We start from the raw sequence: 25208 nt of genomic DNA on the forward strand, positions 1-25208 counted from the left end.
CCAACCTGGTGACAATCTGCCAAGCCAATCTCACCCAAGGAGTAACAAAAGAAAATGCCATGAAGATGGTTTTGGCAAATTTTCTCTCCAGGCATGAAATAACAAAATGAAAAGTGAACAATAAAGTTCCTTTTTGTCAATATAAGCACTTTTCCAAAGTGACTTATAAATTAGGTTATTAAAATGACTTAATAACCAACTAGCCCTTTAACCCAAATACAACAGGAAATTCCAATTACTTAGAATTCAACTATGACAAAATAGCCAAGAATAAAATAAAGATTAAATCAAATAATTAAAATTCCCCTTAAGCTATTAAATCAAAATAATTAAATAACTTCCATGACCACTCTGGATTCTTAAATGCATAGACATAATTATGGGTCAAATCACATAAAGCATTATGAATTCGGATTTACCAATTAATCGGAGGGTTAAAATAATAACAAAGATACATTGCCCATACAAGGACGACATTGGCTCATTATGAAAGCTCCAATCAATAACTTTGTGTGCCACTATCAGGGATATAAGTCCTACACAATAGACAACCCAATCAAGTGTAGATGTACAATAATAATATAGTTGAAGCAACAATATGCGAAATCACATAAATAATCATTTAATTAATTTCATTAAAATAATCTATTTAAATCATTCATTTGCACTGTAATAAAAGTTTACTATGAGAATGATGTAAATATTCGTAGCATAATCACGTCACAATAAATCCAATAATATCCATTGATAATTATGAGCCATAATCAATCAAGAAAAATCATAAACAACCAACTAAACCAACAATATTCAAATCACCCCAAGGACGTAGACCACTCATAGGTCCTAACCATGATCACATAAGAAGCAAGATCATCAAGGTAGCATCCATCAGGATGACTTTCAGAAATCAAATGGGAGAGGCACTACAAGGCCTCTTCCAGAATGAAAATGTATCTATAAATACCATAGTAAACATAATGCTTCTACTATGAAATCAGCAACAAAAGTAAAATAGGTTGTATCCTTCAATGCATATTTCAAATATAACATTTGCAGGATGTAGCATAAAAAAGTGTAAAATTTTAGATTCTCATATTTGAAGGGTATGGAAATGAGGCTTTGGTCAAAAAGTCCACATAGGTTTAGGTTGAACTTGGAGTGCTTCTAACCATGAACATTCAACCAGATTCATATGCAGAAGTCAGGAAGTGGCAAACAATCTTAGATGGATTACTATGTACAATAATTTATGAAAAAATTAAAAGCCATCACAATTAGAAATCACTTATATATAACCCCCATACAAAATAAAGTACTCACAGACATAATGCAAAACAAGTGCAAAAAATTTGTATTGTGATCCCAAATTTTTGGAGTTGCAGTTATTCAAAGAAGTCTCGAATTTTTAAATCACAAAACCTTTTATTCACAAATAGTTCAACAGTCACAACCTCCTTTGGAGTCACCTACCATACACAAAAAATTAAAAACACCTTTATTTATGTAAATTCAATAAGGAGTTTTGGAACAAAAGGGATCTAAATCATTCCAAGGCGTCAAACAAGTACCACTTGAAAACCCAAGCTACAATATTCAAGGCTAATAGCTTCAACACCAAATCCTGGATAAATGAAAAACTATATGAAGGAACCCAAACAAAAAATTAAAAAGAAAGGGGAGCTTTTATTTGTTTATTCTCCAAATAGAGTTGTAAGTCCTGAAAGCCTCATCTACAAGTATAATGAGCCATGACATCAAACTCAAATACCTAGAACCATGGTTTTGAAGTAAAATATTTATTATTAAATTTTATAGGTGAAACAACAATAGTTATAGTTTTCCTAAGTATCACAAAGAAAAAAATTGTGCAGTAAAGCTTCAAGCGACACTTTATGTAAAAACCCAAACCTAATCTCATTTTCAAGTGAAGACATAAACATACTAAAGCCACAACTATATTAAAAGAAATGTCTAGAGAAGCCTTCATTCTTGTTTATCAATCCAAGTTGTTTACATGAGCAATGGTTTGAAGTAGTCTCATAGAAACCAATAACATAAAATGCGACCATATTATATCAAAGGATTCAAACCCTAATTTTTTCTTTCATAAATAACATAACAAATTAGAGAAAGAAAGTGTTTATAAAAAATGGCTATGCTCAAATTAGAGAATGGATTAAAAAAACAAAGGTTTCTACTTTTGTGTGTGTGTGTGTGTGTGTGTGTGTGTGTGTGTGTGTGTGTGTGTGTGTGTGTGTGTGTGTGTGTGTGTGTGTGTGTGTGTGTGTGTGTGTGTGTGTGTGTGTGTGTGTGTGTGTGTGTGTGTGTGTGTGTGTGTGTGTAAAGTCTATTAAAACTAATCATGGAATGTAAAAATTATAAACAAATAAACATAATGGAACCTAGAAAAAACCTTTGTTTTTGTGCAAAACATGGCAAGAACAAACAAATATATAGTTAAATAAATTGAGATAATCACTCTAGGACTTAATAAGGTTCCATTTAAACTATGCAACAGAACATATATTTACCTTTAAAAAGCACACTTCTTCATGGAGCTCCTCTCTACAACTATGAATTGAAGAGAGAACTACTTCAAGCAAATAACAAATTTGCATTCATATGTTACCTTCACAATGCACATCCAAGACTTCAATTTTTTTTAAGGAAAAATCAAGATGCACAGTTAACAACATAAAACATTGCCCAAGGTATTCATTGGTGAAGACTCACATGTTTTGACAATGCATTTCTCCCCTTATTTTGATGTCACCTATCAACAAATCAATCCCAAAAGTTAAATCTTGGTCCACAAGCAAGTAGAGTTGGCAAGATTTTCTCCATCATCAATCATTGCAGCATATAAAAATTAGCAAAAAAGTTTGAAATCCAATACCTTCAGAGTCAAACATGTTAACAAAGTTAATGACAATTATTGTACCATACCAAACTGTTCAAACTATTTCGTCACCTTATCACATATTGTATTAATATCATTGTACTCATCCAACAAAAATCTCCATGATATTGTAGAATATAATATAATTAGCCAATAGGCTTTTCCTATGAGGTTGCTTGCAATCAAAATTTGACTTGCATTGGAAAATGATTGTCGGTAAATGGTTTTTGACTCACATGTAAATGGTTTCAGGCTATGTAATTTTGATTGTGTTGAATGATTTAAAGTAGTTTTTTTTTACCACCATCAGTCATCATGATTTTTATCACGTTCAATTTGAATTCTAATGCCCCTATAACGATTTGAAAAAAAACTAAATCTTTCATCATTTATGTTTAAACTTGAATTCAGAGATTGCATTCGATCTCTGATAAGATTTCATTTGACCATACCTATTTATTAATGTAAAAGGAGAGCTGACAGGTTTGGTTGAACAAGAGATACATGAGCTACGTGCATTGAATTTGTACTTGGAGAGTTGATTCAATAGAGATACATTCTTCAATTTGAAGAAGTAATAGTGACAAGTAGTAGTGAGAGACATATCTGATCTTAATGAATCGATCCATGATTTGCCAGTTTTATGTTTAGATAAATGTTTGGGCTACATAGTGGATCTTTAAATAGTGATTAGTTTCTATTCATATTTCACCTATTTTGTTTGTATTTGCAGTACCCACAAGAACCTCGATTTATCGAAGCTACACATAGTAGACATTTGCATCTTCAAATGCACGATCTTTTCTTTTTTCCTTTCATGAGTATTCCTTTTTTCCTTTTATGTTTTATGCAAGCAATTTTTAGTTCGACAATCTTTCCTTCTAGAGTTGCCTCCAATTGAAAATTGTCTCACGCTCGGTAACTACTGCCAATAAATAGTTTTCTGACCATTTTTTTAATGGTTTTCATCATAATTTGTTTGATTATAGTTTAACATTAACATCAAATCTAACAACTTCATATACACACCATTTATTTATACCATCAATATCTATCTATACCATCAATATCTGGTAAAGGTTTATATGGCCTTGACAAGCTCTTTTTGGCTATGCTTTGCCTGTAAAGTGGGTGTGTACGATCTAAGCAGAGCCACTACCTTTGTTGCTAGAAGACCTCTTACTCCTTAAATTGATTTATTATATGGTGGTTAGAAGATTGTTTCCAACTGAGAGTAATGACAGGTAGTAGTGATAGACATATCTAATCTTAATGAGTCAATCCATAATTTGACAGTTTTATGTTTAGATAATTGTTTGGGTTACATAGTGGATCTCAATTTCTATTCATATTTCACCTATTTTGTTCATATTTGTAGTACCCACAAGAACCTTGATTTATCAAAGCTACAGATAGCAAACATTTACATCTTCAGGTGCACGATCTTTGCTTTTTTCCTTTCACAAGTATTCCTTTTTTTTCCTTTTATGTTTTATATAAGCAATTTTTAGCTTGATGGACTTTCCTTCTAGAATTGCCTCCAGCTAAAAATTGTCTCACACTCGATAACTACTGCCAATAAATAATTTTTTGAACATTTCTTTTATGGTTTTTGTCATAATGTATTTGATTATAGTGTAGCGTTAACATCACATCTGACAACTTCTCATACACACCATTTATTTATATCATCAATATCTATCTATACCATTAGTCTATGGTAAAGGTTTATATGGCCTTGACGAGCTCCTTTTGGCTGTGCTTTGCTTGTAAAGTGGATGTGTACAATCTGAGTGAAGCCACTACCTTTGTTACTGGAAGACCCCTTACTCCTTAAATCGATTTATTAAATGGTGATTAGAAGATTGTTTCCAAGTGAGAGTGGAAGGATGAGGAGAGGCAAGTGCAGAGACAAGTTAGGAGAAGGGGAAGGAAGAGGAGGGGGAATAGGTTTGAACTTTCCATAAGCGAAGAGGAGTTCAAGAAACAAAAGTGAAGGCGATAGATCAGATATGAGAGCGGGCAACACGAAGAGATGCTTATGTGTGATGGGTGTGACTAGAGATGGCACGTGTACTACCTATGGCCACCACCAAAGATGTGCCATAGGGGATTTGGTACTTTGCTTCGATTGCCTCAATCTAAAATTTGATATCTTTGGCTTCACTCAAGGAAACCTCTATTCTCTCCTCTCTTTCTAAGATTTCGCCAAAAAATTTGAGCGTTAATGCTTCGGAATAACTACTAACATTGCCAATCATGGTCAAGTTGAAGATTGTTTCTAGAAAATTGTAGAATGATCGAGTACCAAGGACAGGTGGAGAGAGCTAAAAGCTATGTATGAAAATAATTTGGTTACATCTTTGTATGACAGTGGGTTTCCTCTTTCCAATGACAAAATGCCTAACCATGTAGATCTTAAACTATGTGAAGAACAAATAGTTAGCCCCTAGAATCTTAATAAATTTCCAAATTTAGAAGGTTCCATGTTAGAAATTGAGATCAATCTTTTATTCAGAAAGTAATTAAAGGGTTGGACACAAAACCATTTCATTGATTTGGCTTTATGTTTATCTTTACAAAAAAAACCATTATTTGAAACCATATGCATATGGTATGTTATTAAGTAGACAACGTTGAGGTGTTATATTCATCAAATTTAGTTTTCTTATGCTTAATATTCTCTCAAGGATAGATCATTGATACTGGACACTTTTACATACTCAATTTGAGAAACAAAATTTGTCAGTATTATTTAAATTGCAAAAACTATTATTAATTAATTAGTTTTATATATTTAGACTGTAATTATATTAAACCAAGTATTTTCTAATTAATTATTATGTGTAATTGACTTCTTTTTATTTCATCCTTCAAAATATATTTAATTTTTTTACTTATTCAAATTTAAGAGGATTTATTTTATTACTATACTAAAAATTTATACATTAAATAAAGATATATTTATATTTTTAAATTATATATTTATTTATTTTGAACAAATGAAAATATATATTATTAAATTGAAACTTTTGTAAGATACAATATAAATATAATAATATAATGAAAACACTACAATTAAAATACTATAGTATAAACAATGATGCAATGCATCTAGTTCTTGCCTATAGTAGTTTAGTAGTTTTGATTTGTGTTGCAGATCATATTTTTTTAGAAAAAAATAAATATTTTTAGAATTTCTCATTATCTTGAAGGTACAAAAATATTGATGATAGATTTATTTTATGAACATGCTAGATAAATAATTTCTTTCAAATTATAAAAAAATCAACATAAATCAAAACTACATATTTACAAAAAAGATGTTAGATGTTGAAAAATAAAATGTTAAAAGTGTTTACTTTTTCCTCATCTTCCTGCTCCATTGTGGCCATCCAAGATTCCTCTTATCCGAGCACAAACCAAGTGGATTCCTCCAAGTGAGGGTTATTTCAAACTCAATTTTGATGGGGCCTCTAAAGGAAATCCAGGCAACTTTGGCTATGGGATAGTCGTTAGAGATTTTAAGGTCATGTGACTGTAGCAAAATCATCTTCTCTCTCTTAGTGTACTAATAACAAAGTTGAGGCCTTGGCCTTGCTTTTTGGTTTGGAACTTGCAAAATCACTTTCTATATCTAAGTTACATGTTGAAGGGGATTCATTCATTATTATTAATGTGTGTATTAAACATCATGTATATAATTGGTCTATACAATATATATTATATGAAGTATGGTCTCTTCTTGATTCAATCTCTGAATGCTACATCATGCATACTTATAGAGAAGGCAATCTTTTAGCTTATTGTCTGGACTAATTTGGGTACTGACGGGGTTCATATTAACTCTTTACTTTCCCTTCTTAACTTCCTTGATCTCCCCAACTTGGTTAATGTTATGACAAAATAATATGTTTAGAATAAGGTTGAGTCCTCATATTTTATTTGATAGTAAATCACAGCTTCTCTATGATTTCACATGTTTTTTCTTTTATGGATCTCAATTGTTCTTTTGAGATATTGTATGCAGGTCAAGGTCTTAGATTGCACTTACATCATATGGCTTTCGAATATCATGGTCTCAATTGGAGTTTTGGATGTTGTAATATTCCAACTTATATGCTCATATGCTAATCAAGAAAATTCTATTTTGACGTATGACATTATAACAAACAGTTGGAGTGTAAACTGCTAGAATGGAACCAAGATGTAATTGTTGGCAGGGAGGATTTATACCAAAGTTCAAAGGATGCGTCTCAAGCAAGTGGTTTTATATATTAAAGTCATTCATACATTTACCACTATTTAAAACAATCAAAACATACTCTACACATACATACATTTTGCTTGCTAAATAATGCAACATTAATTATACTGGGATAAAGATAACAAGACATGGAACTTGGTTTTTATAGAAGTTCACGACAATAGTATTTGACTGTGAGTACCCCCCCCCCCCCCCCCCTAGTTCCTTCAAAAATATCAACATCAATACACCACTATCGGTATTGATTTCATTGGAGATCGTTAATACCAGACACTCTTCTACAAACCCAATTGGTTTCTGTGTTGTGATGATAGTGGTTGGAATGACTTCCCTTAATCGTGATGCTACTCTCAATATGTGCAATTGAGAAAGAGAATGTTATGCCTTGGCAACGTAACCCACTAATTTATGTGTGTTTACAATTTTCTTGTGCGTAGACTTATAAAGTTCATTTACCATCATTATCGGTAGTGATAACAATTCTACATTGCGATGTAACTCTGAGACACCATCCTCCAATATTACTACCACTTATTCTACTACTTGTTAAATGCTAGCAACACTAATATCAAAGTTTGAAACCAAGGAGATCAACTTACATTTGAGTGAGCTTTCCTACTACTAAGATGAAGAATCTACTACTAGCTCAACTAGACATTGCCGTATTGGCCCACATTGTTTCCAAGTCTAATTGTGTTTGAAATAGACACTCACAATGTAATTAGTATTCTACTATAGATGGATTCTTCAACCTTTCTTATCCTCCAATTCCAATTCTCCAATTGACACCTTGAAAATGAGGATTATTTGAGATCAAATATCCATCCAATCTTTAGTTCATGAAACCAATGTGAGAGTTAGGTCTTGTGTCCAACTTCACTTTCTATTTCCTCAAGGGTTTTCATCCCCAAGAAAATTAGCCAAGTCACATCAAGCAACTTTTTGGATTTGTTCAATAACATATATTCATTGTGTCCAAATCCCAAGAGGGAGTCTCTTATTTATAACCATGAAGTGAGGGAAAATTGTTGGGATAAGAGATGTGGGATTAAACTCCAATTTCGTCTTGTAGTCACTTAAGTCACCTTATTAGGTAAATGACTTTTAAAACATAAAGTGACTTATTAAAGTCATTTTAATACATTAAGTGACAACTTAAGATTAATTTCCCTTGTGACTAGCAAGCATCCTGATTGATGAAGCCGTTAATCTATCCAGATGTGGAGATTAATTAACCCAGTGCCATAAAACTAGTGCAGGAGAGGGGACATGACAATCCTCCCTTACTAGGATTGCTTGCCCTCTATCAATCTCAATGCTAGATGCCACAAAATAGATTCACCTTCCCAAGTGGCATCTTTGTATGGTAAATCTTTCCAGCGGATTAGATATTCTCTGACAGACCTATTTCATAGCTTCCTTTCCCTGGTCTTAATCACCTTTACTGGCTCCAAAACAAGCTTAACCTCATCATAAAGTGGAGGCAAACCCTCTGAAGGAACAATCTATTGTAATTGCCTTCTTGAGGCATGAGACATGAAATATGTTGTGGATTTGACTTTCACTAGGTAAATCCAACTCGTAAGCAATCTCACCAACTCTCCTAGTGATGCAATAGGGTCCATAAAATCTGGGCTTGAGCTTTTCTGACCCACTTTTCTTCAAGGAGCCCTATCCATATGGTTGTAGACAAAGATAAACCTGGTCACCTATCTCAAAGCTCTGCTCTGAATGACGTTGATTAGCATATAACTTTTGTTAGTTTTGCGCTTGCTGAATATTATCTCTAAGAGATCCGAGAATATCTTGTTGATCCTAGACCTAATCTTTGGCTAAGGGAGCCCTGCTATCCTGTAAAGCCAAATCAATGAAAGAGAGAGGTTCATAGCCATAAAGAGTGCAAAAAGGATTCATCCAAATAGATATATGATATGTGGAGTTATAGCAATACTCCCCCAAATACAACCACTTAACCCAAGCTCTTTGCTGACTTGCAATGTAGTTTCTCAAATACCCTTCCACCCATTTATTCACTATTTCAGTTTGACCATTCGTCTATGGGTGATAGCTAGTATTGGGAGTCAACTTTGTACTTGTCAATTTGAAAACCTCCTACCAAAATGTGCTGAGAAACCTATTGTCCCTATCACTCACAATAGTCCTGGGTAATCCATGGAGACAAAAAAATCTCAAAAGAACAACTCGACCACCTAAGAGGCTAACCAATCCGCAACAATAAAAAAGAAGTGCACGAACTTAGTCAATCTATCTACCACCACAAAAATGCAATCTCTGCCCTAGACACTCGACAACCCTGTGATGAAATCCATGGAGATACTCTCTCACCTCTGGGCTATAATAAGGAGAGGATGAAGTAAACCTGCGAGAAAGCCTTGCTCTGACTTATTATGCTAACAAGTCTTGCACTCTCTAACATGTTGTAATACATCATCCTTTAGCCCCTTCCATGAGAATATTTCTCTAATCTGCTTGCAGGTTTTGAAAAACCCTGGGTGCCTTGTTGAAGGTGCATCGTGTATAGTGTGCATAATATCCCTTTTAAGTTTAGATTTGGGTACTAGGTAGAATCTGATCTTATAATATATAATATCATTCATTACCTTTTACTAATCATCCTGAACTATACCATCCATAATCTGACATGTGTGAGTATTTTTTGAATACTCCACTAACAGCTGGGATCTCAAATCTGCTAAAATCTCAAAAATGGTACAACACTCTATCGTTAGGGGTCTTCATGAAAGTGCATCAACAACTATATTATTTTTCCCTTTGATATATTTAATGTCAAAATTGTATGCTTGGACCTTGCTGGCCCATTTCTACTATCTTTCATTCAACTCCTATTTTAGGAAGTAACGTAAACTATTATGATCAGTCTTCACTGTAAATTTACTTCCCACCAAGTATTGTCTAACTTGGCTAAGGCATGCATGATGGCCAACATCTCTTTATCATATGCAAAATATAATAGCTTGTTGCCCCTAAGTTTCCTACTCTGAAAGGCAATGGGGTGACGGTCCTACATCAAAACTGCCTCGATTCCACTCCCTAAAGCATCCCACTCCAAAACAAAGGGTTTAGAAAAATCAAGAAGCCAAAATTGGGCACGTACTCATCGCCTGTTTCAGTCTATCAAAGACTACCTCTAAATCCTCTGTCCATCTAAATGCCCCTTTCCATGTCAGATCGGTAAGGGGGTCGCTACCTAGGAAAAACCTTTGGTGAATCGCCTATAATAAGAACAAAGGCCAAGAAAGCCTCGCAAATCAAATGTGTCTCTTGATGGTGGCCAGTCAAGGATTGCTTATATCTTTTCCTAGTGTACCTTAACTCCCTTTGCACCAATCATGTGACCTAGATAGAGAATCTTAGTTCATCCAAATTGGCACTTAGACTCCTTTGTGAATAAAGAGTGTTCTTCCATGAGGCTAAGGATCTCATCTAGGTGCTACAAATTTTTCTCCCAAGTCCTGTTAAAGACCAATATGTCATCAAAGAAAACCAACACACTCTTTCATGGTTTCTTTTTGAAGATGTGGTTGGTGCATTAGTGAGCCCAAATGGCATCACCAAAAACTCATAGTGTCTGTAGTGGCATCTAAAAGTTGTCTTATGCACATCCTCCTCTCAGACTCGTATTTGATGGTATCCTGATCGAAGATCTATCTTCGAGAAAAAAATAGCTCCATGGAGCTCATCCAGTAACTCATCAATGCAGGAAATCATATACCTATTTTTAATGGTTCTTTTATTAAGGGCATGGTAATAAATACACATCTGAAGGGTGTCACCCTTCTTCTTAATCGACACCACTGAAGAGGCAAAAGGGCTGGAACTAGACCTGATATGTCCCATATCTAGAAGTTCCTTAATCGTCTCCTTTATTTCTTCCTTGTAATGCCTAGGGTGATGATAAGGGGTGGTAATAACTGGTTTGGCACCCTCCTTTTGCTCAATGATATGCTCAAACCCTCTATCCGGTGGGATACCTAGGGCTAAATCCTCAAATACCCTCCTGTGCTTGTCTAGCACTATCTGGATGTCACAATGGTATTGTTGTCCTAAATCATATGTCTCCTTAGAAAACCTGTGGAGAAGGAGACCCAAGAACGGGAGTTTGCAGGTTTCTAGGAAGGCTAAGGACGGGAGTTTGAAGCCATTCCATGTGCATGCTCATACAGAGTTTGCCTTTGTGCTGAATAGTGCCGATTTGGATGTTTTCGGGGTTGTTTTTGGTTTGAGTTTGGATTTTCAGTTGAGTGTTTCATATCAGTTTGGTTTGCTGCTGTATTTCAGACTTAATGATGTTAAAATAGAGCTGAATATATGTATTGGGTCGTGATTAAACTTCTGAGATAGTTTATGAGTGTTTTGTGGTGTTTCCGAGCATTTTTGTGTTAATTTCGGGAGCCCGATTGAGCATAGTTTTGCCGTACATTTGTGAGCTGTTGTGTAAAGGCTATACAAATCTGGAAATATCATTTTGTAGGCTGTTATGCTGTTGAAATTTCTGTAAAAATGTTCATTTTCAGATTTATTAATAATTTGTGAAGTTGTGAAGTTTTTGACACAAATTTGGACATACCCGATTTGGGTTTTATTGGGAAATTGGCAGATCTTTGTAATATTGGTTGTTTGATTTTAAAGTTCTGATTTGAGGCTGGAAATATCATAAAAAATCAGTAAAGGGACATTACAGTGGTATCAGAGCCGTGATCTTGCCAGCCTAAGGGTTTGTAGAAGTTGCATGTCAGTTTTAACAACTACCCAGATCTTGCATGTCAAGTTTTGATAACTACCCAGATCTTGCATGTCATATTTTATGATTGCATGCAACTAAGTGAAAGAGAAAAAAGATATTTGCAGCGAGAAAAGAATAAAGAAATTTTGATCAAACCCCCAGTTGAAAGCAAAAGTACAAAATCCAAGGAAGAAAAAGGTATGGCTGATCCAGATGAGATGGCAAAGAAATTCTTCCAAGACATCCAAAATACTCAGAAGCAAATAGTGGATGGTTTGACGGAAACTAGAGAGGCTTTGCGAATATTGACAGAAAAACTACAAGGAATTGCATCTATTAATGAGAAAGGGAGCACTTCAGAGGAGCCAAGAAATGGGAGATCCACACCATCTAAATCAACCAAATCTATTTTCTTGCCTGCAGATGAGCCACCAGTACCAAATCCAGCTATTAATCCAGTGGAAGAGGTTACAGGTAATTTGATTACATTAAGAGCTACTTACAATGGCTTAGATGATGACTTTTGTAGTTCAGTTCCTTTTAGAGAATATGTGGATATGATGGACGCTTTGATGCCCAAGAAAGAGAACAAGAGGGAGCATGACATGAGTGGAAGAGAGCTCAAAAATAAAATAAGCAAGTTTACAGCACCTACTTTTGATGGAACAAATAAAATTTCAGCTAGAGCATGGCTACAAAAATTACAAACTTTCTTCACACTTAACCCCATGACAGAGAGTGATGCTATTCAATTTGCAAGTCTACACTTGGAAGATGTAGCCTATGATTGGTGGTATCATGGAATGACTACTCAAGGTCACGATCAGGTAACTACATTCGAAGATTTCAGTCAACGGGTGATAGATAGATTTGACCTCAAAGATGATGAAGAGTACTTTAAAGAATTGTCAAAGTTGAAGCAAACCAAATCAGTTAATGAGTATATAGAAGAATTTCAAAAGGTGGCTGTTATGGTACCTGATATGAGTGAAAAGAGGACCGTTTATCTTTTTTTTGATGGTTTAGAAGATTCTGTTAAGGGTTTGGTTAAGGCTTTCTCACCCTCAACCTTACAGGAAGCTATCAAAAGAAGCTTGCAACTTGAAACTTGCGTGCCTATGAAATCAATCACTAATCAAAAACCCCCAAATCTTTGGCAACATAAGGGAAATTTTTAGAAAAAGACTTTCCCAACACTACCACCAAAAGATGTGACAAATGTGGCAAAAAAGAAGGTAGATGAAGAGACTAGGAGTGAATTACGAAGGAAAAAGCTTTGTTTTACTTGTAGAGAACCATGGGTTCCAGGACACAGATGTTTGGGGAAAGGTCAAGTGCACTATATTGAAGTTGCTTCAGAATCTGATTCAGATGAGCATGAGGAATTTCATGATACTAAGGAGGAGGTAGAAGAAGAGAAAGTAAAAGAAATCAGCAAGGATGGCACTTTAGCAGCATTATCAGGAGTCCCAAGATACCATCCCTTTCGAATTCAAGGGGTACTAGCAGGGCAAAGGTTGACTATTCTTCTTAATAGTGGGGCAACTCACAATTTTATTGATGAGGGATTTGTCATGAAAAGAGGGCTTAAAGCAGAAGATTTTGAGGGATTCAATGTTACTATAGCTGATGGATTCACTATGCCTTGCACACGGGTGGTGAAACAACTCAAGATGACCTTAGGAGATTATGAGTTATGTGATGACTTCTATGTGGTTGGTATTGGGGAGACAGATCTTGTATTGGGTGTTCAATGGTTGCACTCTATCGAAGGCTATTACATGAACCATCAAACTATGGAGTTTAAATTTCATTCCAATGGGAAAGAAGTCATATTGAGAGGGTTATCGAATGGAGCACCTAAGGCGGTCTCTGCAAAGAGGATGGAGAGGACTTTTCGAAGAGGACAAGTAACATGGGCAGTAGGAGTCATAATCCAACCAACAAGCTCTCCAAAGAATTAAGGTAATTTCCATTTTGAAATTCAAAATATTCTTGATAAGCATAGTATAGTTTTCAATGATTTGCCTCCAGGATTACCACCAGATAGAGGTTTTGAGCATGTTATAGAGTTAGAACAGGGTGCCAAACCAGTTATAACAACCCCATACCGCCATCCAAGAGGTTATAAGGAAGAAATTGAAAAAACTATTAAAGAACTCCTAGACATGGGATTCATAAGGCCTAGCTCTAGTCCATTTGCATCATCTGTGGTACTTGTCAAGAAAAAGGATGGTACAATAAGAATGTGTATAGACTACAGGGCTCTAAACAAGAAGACCATAAAAAATAGGTATCCCATACCACGCATAGATGAACTCATTGATGAGTTACATGGTGTTGTATACTTCTCAAAAATTGACTTAAGATCAGGCTACCATCAAATCCGAATGAGGAGTGAAGATGTGGAAAAGACTGCTTTCAGATGTCACTATGGGCACTTTGAATTTCTTCTTATGCCATTTGGACTCACTAATGCACCTACAACATTCCATTCTTGTATGAATAAGGTATTCAGTCAGCATCTTCGAAAATTTGTTTTGGTATTTTTTGATGATATCTTGATATACAGTAAAACATGGGAAGATCATCTAAAGCACATAGACACTGTTTTGGGAATCTTGGAGCAGCAATCCTTCTATGCTAAGCTATCTAAATGTGAGTTTGGTTTGACAGAGATCCTATATTTGGGACATATTATAAGCTCTAAAGGAGTACAGGTTGATCAACAAAAAATCCAGGCAATTTTGGATTGGCCTCCACCCACTAATCTTACACAGTTGAGAGGTTTCTTCGGGTTGTGTAGCTACTATAGGAGATTTGCCAAGGGATTTACTCAGCTTGCTGCCCCCTTGACTGATTTGACAAAGAAAGGAGCTTTTGTTTGGACAGAAGAGGCACAAAAAACATTTGATAAGCTTAAGGAGGTAATGAGTTCATGCCCTGTGCTTGCAATTCTAGATTTCTCTTTACCTTTTGTTGTTGAATGTGATGCTTCTGGAGAAGGTATAGGGGCTGTCCTAACTCAAAGGGGACATCCAATAGCATTTGAGAGTCGAAAATTAAATCAATCAGAGAAAGGGTACTCCATCTATGATAAGGAAATGTTGGCAATCATGCATGCACTTCATAAGTTTAGACAATATTTGGTATGTGGGAGATTCATTGTAAAGACAGACCATAATAGCCTCAGGTTCTTCTTGAACCAAAGGGATTTGAATGATTGTCAACAAAAATGGGTAAGCAAATTGCAAGCTTATGATTTTGATATTGAATACATGAAAGGAAAGAATAATGTGGTTGTTGATGCTCTCTCAAGAAAGCCCACTTTGTGTTCCTTATCATCTATCTCTCCTGATTGGAAGGTCTCCATAATTTTAGAGTATGCTAAAGATTCATTTGCCACCAAGATTTTGGATAAGTTAGTGGATGATAACAGGTACAAGGTTGTTGATGGATTGATTTATTACAAGAACAGGATCTTCTTAGTGCTAGGGTCAAAAACTAAGGAGAGGATATTGAGGGCCTTTCATGACACACCTTTGGCTGGTCACCAGGGATACTTCAAGACATACAGGAAAATTCGAGAGCGGTTTTCATGGAAGGGTATGAAGGAGGATGTCCTTAAACACATTAAGGAATGTATGGTATGCCAACAAAGCAAGAGTGAGCAAAATTTTCCTGCAGGGTTGTTGCAGCCACTTCCTATTCCCGAACAAAAATGGGAAAGTATTTCCATGGATTTCATCACTGGGTTGCCCAAGGTTCAAGGTAAGGATTGCATATATGTGGTGGTAGATAGACTAACTAAGTATGCACATTTCTTTCCTATCACATCTGATTTCAAGGCATCATAAGTGGCCGAATTGTTCTTCAAGGAAATTTTTAGATTACATGGTTTGCCTAGAAACATTGTTAGTGATCGGGACAGTAGATTCCTCAGCTCTTTTTGGAAGGAGCTCTTTCATTTGGCAGGAACTGAACTCACTCCCAGTACTAGCTATCACCCTCAAACAGATGGACAAACAGAGATAGTTAATAAATGGATAGAAGGATATTTGAGGAACTATGTTTCAAATCAACAACATGCTTGGGTGAAATGGTTACACCTAGGGGAGTATTGTTACAATACATCTCATCACATGTCTATTGGTATGCCTCCTTTTCATGCTCTTTATGGTTATGATTCCCTTTCCTTTGTTGATCTAATACTTTCCGATAGCAGAGTACCCGCAGCAAGTGATTTCATCAAGCAAAGCCAAGACATAATAAGGTCCCTCAAGGATAATCTACAACATGCACAAAACCAACAAAAGATATATGCTGATAGGAAAAGGATTGAGAGATCTTTTGAGGTGGGAGATTTGGTATTTATTAGGTTGCAGCCATATAAACAAAGCACCTTGAAGAGAAGTGGGGCAGAGAAACTCAAGCCAAGGTTCTATGGGCCTTATAAAATCATCAAGAAGGTAGGAGAGGTAGCTTATGAATTGGAGCTCCCACCAAACAGCAAAATACATAATATTTTTCATGTATCTTACTTAAAGAAGGTTCTAGGCCAGCAAACCATAGTATCTACAGAATTACCACCTCTTGATGATGAAGGGAAATTAGTTTTGATACCAGAAGAGATTGTGGATACAAGAGAGAAAAGGTTGAGAAATAGGAGCATCATAGAGCATTTGGTCAAATGGAAAGGATTACCACTAGAGGATGCAACTTGGGAAGGAGCACATATTCTTGAGAATTCCAACCTTCATTTCTTGAGGACAAGCAATATTTGGGAGGGGAGGACTTGTCATGTCCCCTATTCAAATAATTTAAAAAAAAATAAACTTTGTTAAGGCAGGCAGGCTCCAAAAAGGTGAAATTTCGGAAAAAGGGGCTAATCTTTGGAAACCAATGGACTAATAAATAAAAATTATTATTAAATTATATTTTATTAACCCCTCTTGGACGTGAGTTAGGTTTATGCCCTCTTTAAAAGGGGTTTGGAGGCATTTTGGGCTCATTCTACATCTTGATTCTTGCTAATTTTCTTGTTGTTCTTCAGAGGCTGCCAAACCTGTGGAGAAGGAGACCCAAGAACGGGAGTTTGCAGGTTTCCAGGAAGGCTAAGGATGAGATTTTGAAGCCATTCCATGTGCATGCTCATACAAAGTTTGCCTTTGTGCTGAATAGTGCCGATTTGGGTGTTTTCGGGGTTGTTTTTGGTTTAAATTTGGATTTTCAGTTGAGTGTTTCATATCAGTTTGGTTTGCTGCTGTATTTTAGACTTTATGATGTTAAAATAGAGCTGAATATATGTATTGGGTCATGATTAAACTTCTGAGATAGTTTATGAGTGTTTTGTGGTGTTTCCGGGCATTTTTGTGTTAATTTCGGGAGCCCGATTGAGCATAGTTTTGCCCTACATTTGTGAGTTGTTGTGTAAAGGCTATACAAATCTGGAAATGTCATTTTGTAGGCTGTTATGCTGCTGAAATTTCTGTAAAAATGTCCATTTTCAGATTTATTAATAATTTGTAAAGTTGTGAAGTTTTTGGCACAAATTTGGACATACTCGATTTGGGTTTTATTGGGAAATTGGCAGATCTTTGTAATATTGGTTGTTTGATTTTAAAGTTCTGATTTGAGGCTAGAAGTATCATAAAAAATCAGTAAAGGGACATTACAAAATATCTGTATTTTTCTTTGGATTGGGCCCTGCCCTTTTTTGTAAATTATGAAATAGCAAAACCAGGCTGATTAGTGATTTAATCAGCTATTTTGAATATGTATGCTATGAATCAGTATTATGTACATTGTACAGTCTAAAATATTATCAATGAAAATAATAGTTTTTGGCTTCTCAAATCGCTGTTCTTCTTAGTCAACGACTTTGTAAGTTTGTTTCAAATTTATGTGTCAAATTTTTATAATTTATGTGTCAAATTTTTATTTCATACCTATCTTGACACCTATTCCTAACTTTTTTTCATTATGAAATTTTTTAAATGATGGAGAATAGTTTATAAACAATTATCAAAATTTTCAATATATGTTAAATTTTAATAATTTATAGATATTATAACTATATTATATTTTAATTTTGAAACTAAATAATAAATATGAATAAAAATAGAAAATTTGCAATTATATTTTTAAATTGTAATTATAACCATATCATATACATATAATATAATTAATTATACTATACTATAATATAATATAATATAATTATAATTTATAACCATATAATATTTATATAATATAATAATAATAACAATGAGTATGAACATCTCATATTAAGATAATCGTGGATTTCATGACACGTGTCACGATTCCAGATGAATCTGGGCAGATGGGAAAAGATTTCCCAAATCGGCTCGAAATTCATCCCGGGTCGTCGATGACTCGAGTCATTATTATTATTATATAATATAATATATTATAATTATAATTTATAACCATATAATATTTATATAATATAATAATAATAACAATGAGTATGACCATCTCAGATTAAGATAATCGTGGATTTCGTGACACGTGTCACGATTCTGGATGAATCTGGGCAAATGGGAAAAGATTTCCCAAATCAGCCCGAAATTCCTCCCAGGCCATCAATGACTCGATGGTTCTTATTATTATTATTATTAATATTTATATAATATGATAGTAATATTTATTATTAACATAATATTATACCATATAATATTTATATAATGTAATAATAATAATGACTCAAGTCATCAACAAAATTATCATTATTAATATTTATATTATAATAATATTTATTATTATAATATTATATTATTATTAATAATAATATTTATATAATAATAATATTATTATTATTATACCATATAATATTTATATAATGTAATAATAATAATAATAATGACTCGAGTCATTGACAGAATTATTATTATTAATATTAATATTTATATAATATTATGTGGACTTAATATTATTAATATAATATTAATAATATTAATAATTCCATATAATATTATATAAATAATAATAATAATAATAATGGATGAGTGGTGTTGCTGGATCGGCTGCGATGGGTATCTATGTGAGGTCGACGAGCTAGGGCTGCCATGCCCTAGCTCCGTTCTGAGCTTTCTGTGCGTGCGCTTGCGGGGGAAGGTGATTTAGTTGGCGTAAGGGTTGGCGTCTAGTCTGCAATGCCATTTTTGCAGGCTGTTCTCTGCTCTTGGGTCGGTCTGCGGGCAGTGGGGATGGTGGGTCTCACGGTGCCTGGTTCGTGGTCGCCTACAGTGATTACTCCAAGCCGGTGGTAGAATGACGAGGGGTGAGTCGTCAGGGGTCTCACCTGACATTATTTTGCATGATGCAGAGGACATGCATCTGCCAAATCAAGGGGCAAGGGTGTTTGATAATGCCTTGTTTTCTCGGAGTTCAGGAGTTACAACATCAAATCCGTTTAGCAGTTCTCGGATCACAAAGATAAACGAGTGCCTAGAGCAATGCAAAGAAAGACCTAAATTGGTAATCCCTTACGAGATGATTGCTAAGGATGTGGAATACTATTCAAAGCATTCGATGTACTGTAAATTTTTGGGTTTAAGAGTATCCCTTCAATTTCTAGAAAACTAGGCTCGGAGAATCTGGAAGCCAGAGGGTGAAATGGATGTCATGTTGCTTGCAAACAACTTTTTCATGGTTACATTCACCTGCATGGCAGATCGTAATAGGGTATTTGAGGGCGGGCCCTATTTTTACAACCAGGTTGGGCTATTTGTTAAGCCATGGCATGCAAGCTTTAACCCCTCTGAGGAGCTTCCGAATTGGGTCCCAGTGTGGGTTCGGCTACCCAAATTTCCAATAGAGTGTTGTCGGGAGGATGTTTTCCATATGCTCTCTTTGATGTTGGGGAAACCGGTAGGGTCCTCAACCCAAACCCTTGGGAAGAAGGTTATGACTTTTGCTTGAATCTGTGTGGAGCTTGATTTGAGTAGACCACTGCCAGATGAAGTTGAAATGTGCGCAGGATCACATTCTTGGTTGCGGCAACTCGATTATGAGACCCTTCCCTTCTGGTGTCGACTTTGTCATGAATATGGCCACCTGCTGCATAGGTGCCCGAAGGCCAAGCTAGTTGATCAACAGCCTCCGCCCCCTCCTCATCACAATCTTGGGGCTGATAAAGGGAAGAAGCCAAATTCAAGAGAGGAAAAGGATGTTGAGGGCTTTGTACAGGTCAAGGCTCGCAATTGTAATAGAGGTCAAAAGAGCACTTTGATGGAGAGATAGGAGGAGGATACCTTTAATAGATTTGAAGTCCTAGATGAACTGGGGCAACAAGAAGTTATTCTAAGATCTAGTAGCTTGGTTCAATTGGTTGTGGAGCTTGATTAGGAGATTGTCTCTTCTGACCCTCCTCCTGCTCCACAGGTTGAACCTACTATGCCTATGGTCACTAATGGGCAGGTAGGGGCTCAAGTGTCTCTGGGGTTAAATGCTGATTGGGGTCAGGAAGTAGGGGGTGCGACCCTTCCTACAAGGAGTGTAGTTTCGGATATGGATAAGCGTGGCAAGTCTTCTCCTCACTTGGGTATTCTTCAAAAGGATGGCAAGAAGGGGGCTTATGAGAAAAGTGGTAAAAGTGGGCGTAAGAAGGACATGGAGAAGATTAAGATGATTGGGGAGAATCTGGTGTAGTCAGGAGCTATCAAGACCTTGGATTCTCATTTCTCGGCTTCCCAAAAATGATCATTATTTCATGGAATGCAAGGGGCTTGAACAGCGGCCCTAGACAAAAAGTTGTTCGAGAATTGGTTAGAATTCATTCTCCTGATGTTCTTTTTATTCAGGAGACCAAAGTCTCTGTTGAGAGTATGATGAGCATAGCTCCTAAATTGTGGAAGAATGGTTATTGTCAGTGCATTAGAGCTTAGGGATCTTCAGGGGGGGTAGCTTACCTCTGGAACCCACGAAAGATCCAGCCTATGTGGTGGATTTCCTTTAGATCATCTGTTTCCCTAGTCTCTCTATGCTATGAATCAGGAGAGTCTATTCTTCTCTCCAACGTCTATGCCCCTGTTGAGCTCCAAGGTAAGATCCTTACATGGAATAATATTCATTTTGTTTGTGGGTTATTTCCTTATTTGCCATGGATTATTGTTGGAGACTTTAATGCTATTCTAGATCTCTCTAAAAAACAGGGGGGTATTGCAAGACTTGAGCCCTCCTCTGTGCTTCTTCAGGATAACATTTCGGCACTCAATCTCATAGATATCAAGCCTAGTAATGGCTAGTTCACCTAGAATAATAGAAGAATAGGAGATAATTGCATTGCGAAAAGACTAGATCATTTCATGGTATCCTATTTTTGGGTGGGTGGATTATGGTCATCCAGGTCTGAGATATTAGATTGGAGAGGGTCGGATCACTGGCCCATTAAGTTAGTTATTTCCTCCAATCGGTTGCCTCAAAAGCCACCTTTTAAATTTCAGCTTATGTGGTTAAGGGACCTAGACCTATATGGCTATGTAGCTGAGTGGTGGAAGGATGGTAGACTTGCCTTTGGTACAACAATGTATATCTTTGCTAAACTCCTTCAATATGTTAAATGTCAGCTTAAAAGATGGAACAGGTATTGCTTTGGTAATATTTTCCAAGAGAAATATGCGGCCCAGGTTGAGTTGAATGATATTACCAGGTTGTTAAGGGAAGAGGGGGTGTTGGATTATTTGTTGCGGGAGGAAGCTAGGGCTCTCAAAACTTTGGAGGAGTGGGAACTGAGAGAGGAAATCTACTGGAAACAAAAAGCTCGTATTGAATGGCTTCAAGAAGGTGATAAGAATATTGCTTTCTTCTTCAATTCAGTTAAGGCCAAACAACATGGTAGCTCCATATCAACCTTGGTGAATGTTAGGGGAGAGACGCTCTCTTCTTCTTAGGATATTTTTAGCGAAGCTGTACAGTATTTTGAGTCTTTATTTAGGGAGGATTCACAGGGGGACTCGGTTGAAGAGGCCCAGGTCCTTTCTTGTATTCCTTCTTTAGTCTCTTTGGAAATGAAAGAGCATCTCATGAGCGCCATCTCTTTGGAGGAATTAGAAGGGACTGTTTTCCAAATGAAAAAAGGGAAAGCTCCAGGTCCAGATGGCTTTTCGATTGAGTTCTTCAAGGAATTTTGGGATATTATCAAGATAGATTTACTGGCAGTTGTTCAGGAATCCCAGAGGAACAAGCAAATGCTCCGTGCTCTGAATTCTACTTTTCTTGCTCTCATCCCCAAGGGGGAAGGGGTTGATCGGATTAGTCAATTTCGACCTATCTCTCTTTGCAATGTTATTTATAAAATTATATCTAAGCTGATAGCTAACAGGTTAAAAAAGTGGCTTCCAATGTTAATTTCTGAAGAACAGAGTGGCTTTGTGACGGGGTGCCAAATCCTGGATGGGGTGGTTGTGGTGACTGAGACTATTCATTCTATGGCCAATTCTAAAGACAAGGCTATGTTCATTAACTTGAACATGGCTAAGGCATATGACAGAGTCCGTTGGTCATTTCTCCAAAGGGTTCTGGGTGCCTTTGGTTTTGAGGAGGAATGGATTCGGTGGGTTTTGAGTTGTGTGAATTTGACTTCTTTCTTAGTCTTGATTAATGGGGAACACTCTAATCTCTTTGGTTCTTCTCGAGGATTACGACAGGGCGACCCCCTATCTCCTTATTTGTTTCTTCTTTTGGCAAAAGGTCTGGGCCGGTTGATAAAAAATAATGTTGAAGGGGGCTTTATTCAGGGTTGGCAATGGGGAGGAGGTCTCCTTGTGCAATCTCACCTACAGTTTGTGGATGATACAGCCTTGATGGGTATGGCTACCATTCGGGAGGCTTCTAATATAGGCAAAGTGTTGGATGTTTATCTTGCTGCTTCAGGTCAGATGATTAATGAGGACAAATCTTCTAGTTATTTCTTTAATACTCCACTTTCTATTTAGAGGAGAATCGCTCATATTCTCAGATTCCAAATTGGAAGTCTTTCGATGTTCTACCTCGGTATTCCTATCTCTGGTGGTAGGCATTCTAAGGAATCATGGCAGGTTATTCTTGACAAGTTCCGGGCCAAAGTTACTCATTGGACCCACCGCTAGCTATCCTTTGCTGGTCAGGTCTAACTGATTCAATATGTGGTCCAAGCTCTTCCTCTCTATAGGAGTATGGTTCAGGTGGCATCGTTGAGCTTTGTTAGGGAACTGGACTCCTTAGCAAGACAATTTTTATGGGTTGATAATCTATCTTCAACCAAGTGGAGTCTTGTCAAATGGGAGGTTGTGTGTAGTCCAAAACGGTTTGGTGGTCTTGGTTTATGGCAATCAGTGTTGACTGGTACTGCTCTGGCTGCTAAATTGTATTGGCACTGGTGTGTGGAAAAGGAATAGGTCTAGGCTAGAATTTTGTCTCTGAAGTACCTTCCAGGGATCCCCCATAATGATATTCCTCAGTATGGCTTGTGTGGGAAAGGCTTTGTGATTTGGAGTACTCTCAAGAAAGGAGCGACGCTCATTAAGTGTGGCTTACATTGGATCTGCAAAAGTGGCTCAGAGGCTCAGTTTTGGCATGATGCTTGGGATGGGTATCCTCCCCTGGTTGTTCAATATCCTCATTTGTGCAGGTTGGCTCAGAGTTTTTGCGATGCTGGATGGTCAAGAGTGTGCGACTTTAAATCCTTTTCTCCTCAGGGTCAGCTGGTGGAGGCAAGGTGGAAGAATTCAAAGGAGTGGCCTATTTTTGGTTTGGAAGCGGAGCGGGCTGAGCTCCAGTTCATTCTTTCAAGGCAGGACTGTAATGCCCTTAGGGGTGTGGATGTGCTGGCCTGGTCCCTTAATCCCAAGGGTGTTTATACTGTTTCCTTTGGTTATCAGGAGTTGCTCTCCCAATAGCTGGTAGGAGGGGAGGTTCAATGGTGGAAGAAAGTTTGGAGTCAGTTTTCTTGGCCAAAATGTAACTTCTTTATTTGGACCTTGGTTTGGAACAGGTGCCTGACTTGGGACAATATTCGGAAGAGGGGTTTTTTCGGCCCGTCAAGATGTATCCTTTGTAGTAGTGAGGAAGAAGACTCTGTGCATTTATTCTTCCATTTCTCTTTCACTCTACAGTTATGGCAATTCTGGTGGAAGGTTTGGAAACGCCCGTGCATTCACGCCTCCTCTCTGACGAATTTTTGGTGGAGACTGGGGAGGCCCCCGTCCCTGGCTCCCTTTTTGCAGGATGTTTGGTATACTGGACCTACCTTTTTGCTATGGCAAGTCTGGTTGGAACGAAATCGGAGAATATTTCGGGGGGAAGCTTTAGGGATTCAACAGGTTTGGATTAGAATTTTGGGAATGATTCAGGACATAGTCTTAGCTAAAAGTGAGGTGGTGATGCCTCTTGAGAGGGACGATGTTGTAATGGTTGACAAGTTTGGAATTCAAGGAATTTCTCTAGACTCTGCCTGTATTAGGAGAGGCAGAAGGGGGAAACATAAAGTCCAAAGGATAGGGAAGTGGATGACCCCTCCGAATGGAATTTTAAAAGTTAATACTGATGGTTCATCTAGGGGAAATCCAAGGCCTGTTGGTATAGGTGGGATTGGTAGGGACTCTTCTGGAAAGGTGGTTTTTATATTCTCAATCAATAAAGGGATGCAAACTGTTAATAGAATGGAAGGTTTGGCTATTCTTTATGCTTTGCAGAGGGCATATGCTCTGGGGTGGCACAAAGTGATTTGTGAATCTGACTCTCAGGTTCTTGTGAATCTTCTACTTGAGAGGAAGTGTTCGGATGTTAGCTGGGAGTTATCTTTGATAGTGCAACAGATTTTACAGGTTAGTTCTATGATGGATTCAGTGTCTTATACCCATATTCCAAGGGAGTGGAATAGGGCAACTGATAGTTTGGCAAAGTGGGCATCTGGAAATGTAGATGGTTGGCAGATTGATGAGTGGGAGCAGCTACCAAGTGAGTTACGTCAAGACTTGGAGAGAACGTTGACAAAGGATGTAAGTGAAATCAAGGAGAGTTGATTTTGCTTCTACGGTTTTTTTGTGGTTTCTAGTGTTTCCTGGGGTTTAGGCCCTGTTCTGTTTTGTACTGCTTTGCTCTCTTCTTCAATAAAGTTTTTACCCCTCTTTTTTCAACAAAAATAAAATAAAATAATAATAATAATAATTTCGTCGATGACTGAGTGATTATTATTATTATTATTACATAATATAAATATTATATGGTATAATATTATAATAATAATAAATATTATTATTATATTATATAAATAT

At 36.6% G+C, this 25208-nt stretch overlaps 1 protein-coding gene across 1 annotated transcript; it reads left to right on the top strand.

Annotated features, from left to right (window-relative positions):
- The first annotated feature begins 19224 nt into the window (after window positions 1-19224).
- LOC149541269 (uncharacterized) lies at window positions 19225-24956 on the top strand. The gene is made up of 9 exons (XM_089796559.1): window positions 19225-19492; window positions 19628-19742; window positions 19902-20142; window positions 20302-20598; window positions 21522-21809; window positions 21903-22827; window positions 23089-23311; window positions 23564-23815; window positions 23927-24956. Exons 1-9 carry the CDS (start codon window positions 19225-19227, stop codon window positions 24954-24956), a joined length of 3639 nt encoding a protein of 1212 aa, XP_089652685.1.
- Window positions 24957-25208: the final 252 nt, after the last annotated feature.

Source organism: Cupressus sempervirens, chromosome 8 (genome assembly GCF_028749045.1).
Source record: "Cupressus sempervirens isolate cs-2001-9-10 chromosome 8, ASM2874904v1, whole genome shotgun sequence".
In the NCBI taxonomy this organism is placed as follows: Eukaryota; Viridiplantae; Streptophyta; class Pinopsida; order Cupressales; family Cupressaceae; genus Cupressus; species Cupressus sempervirens.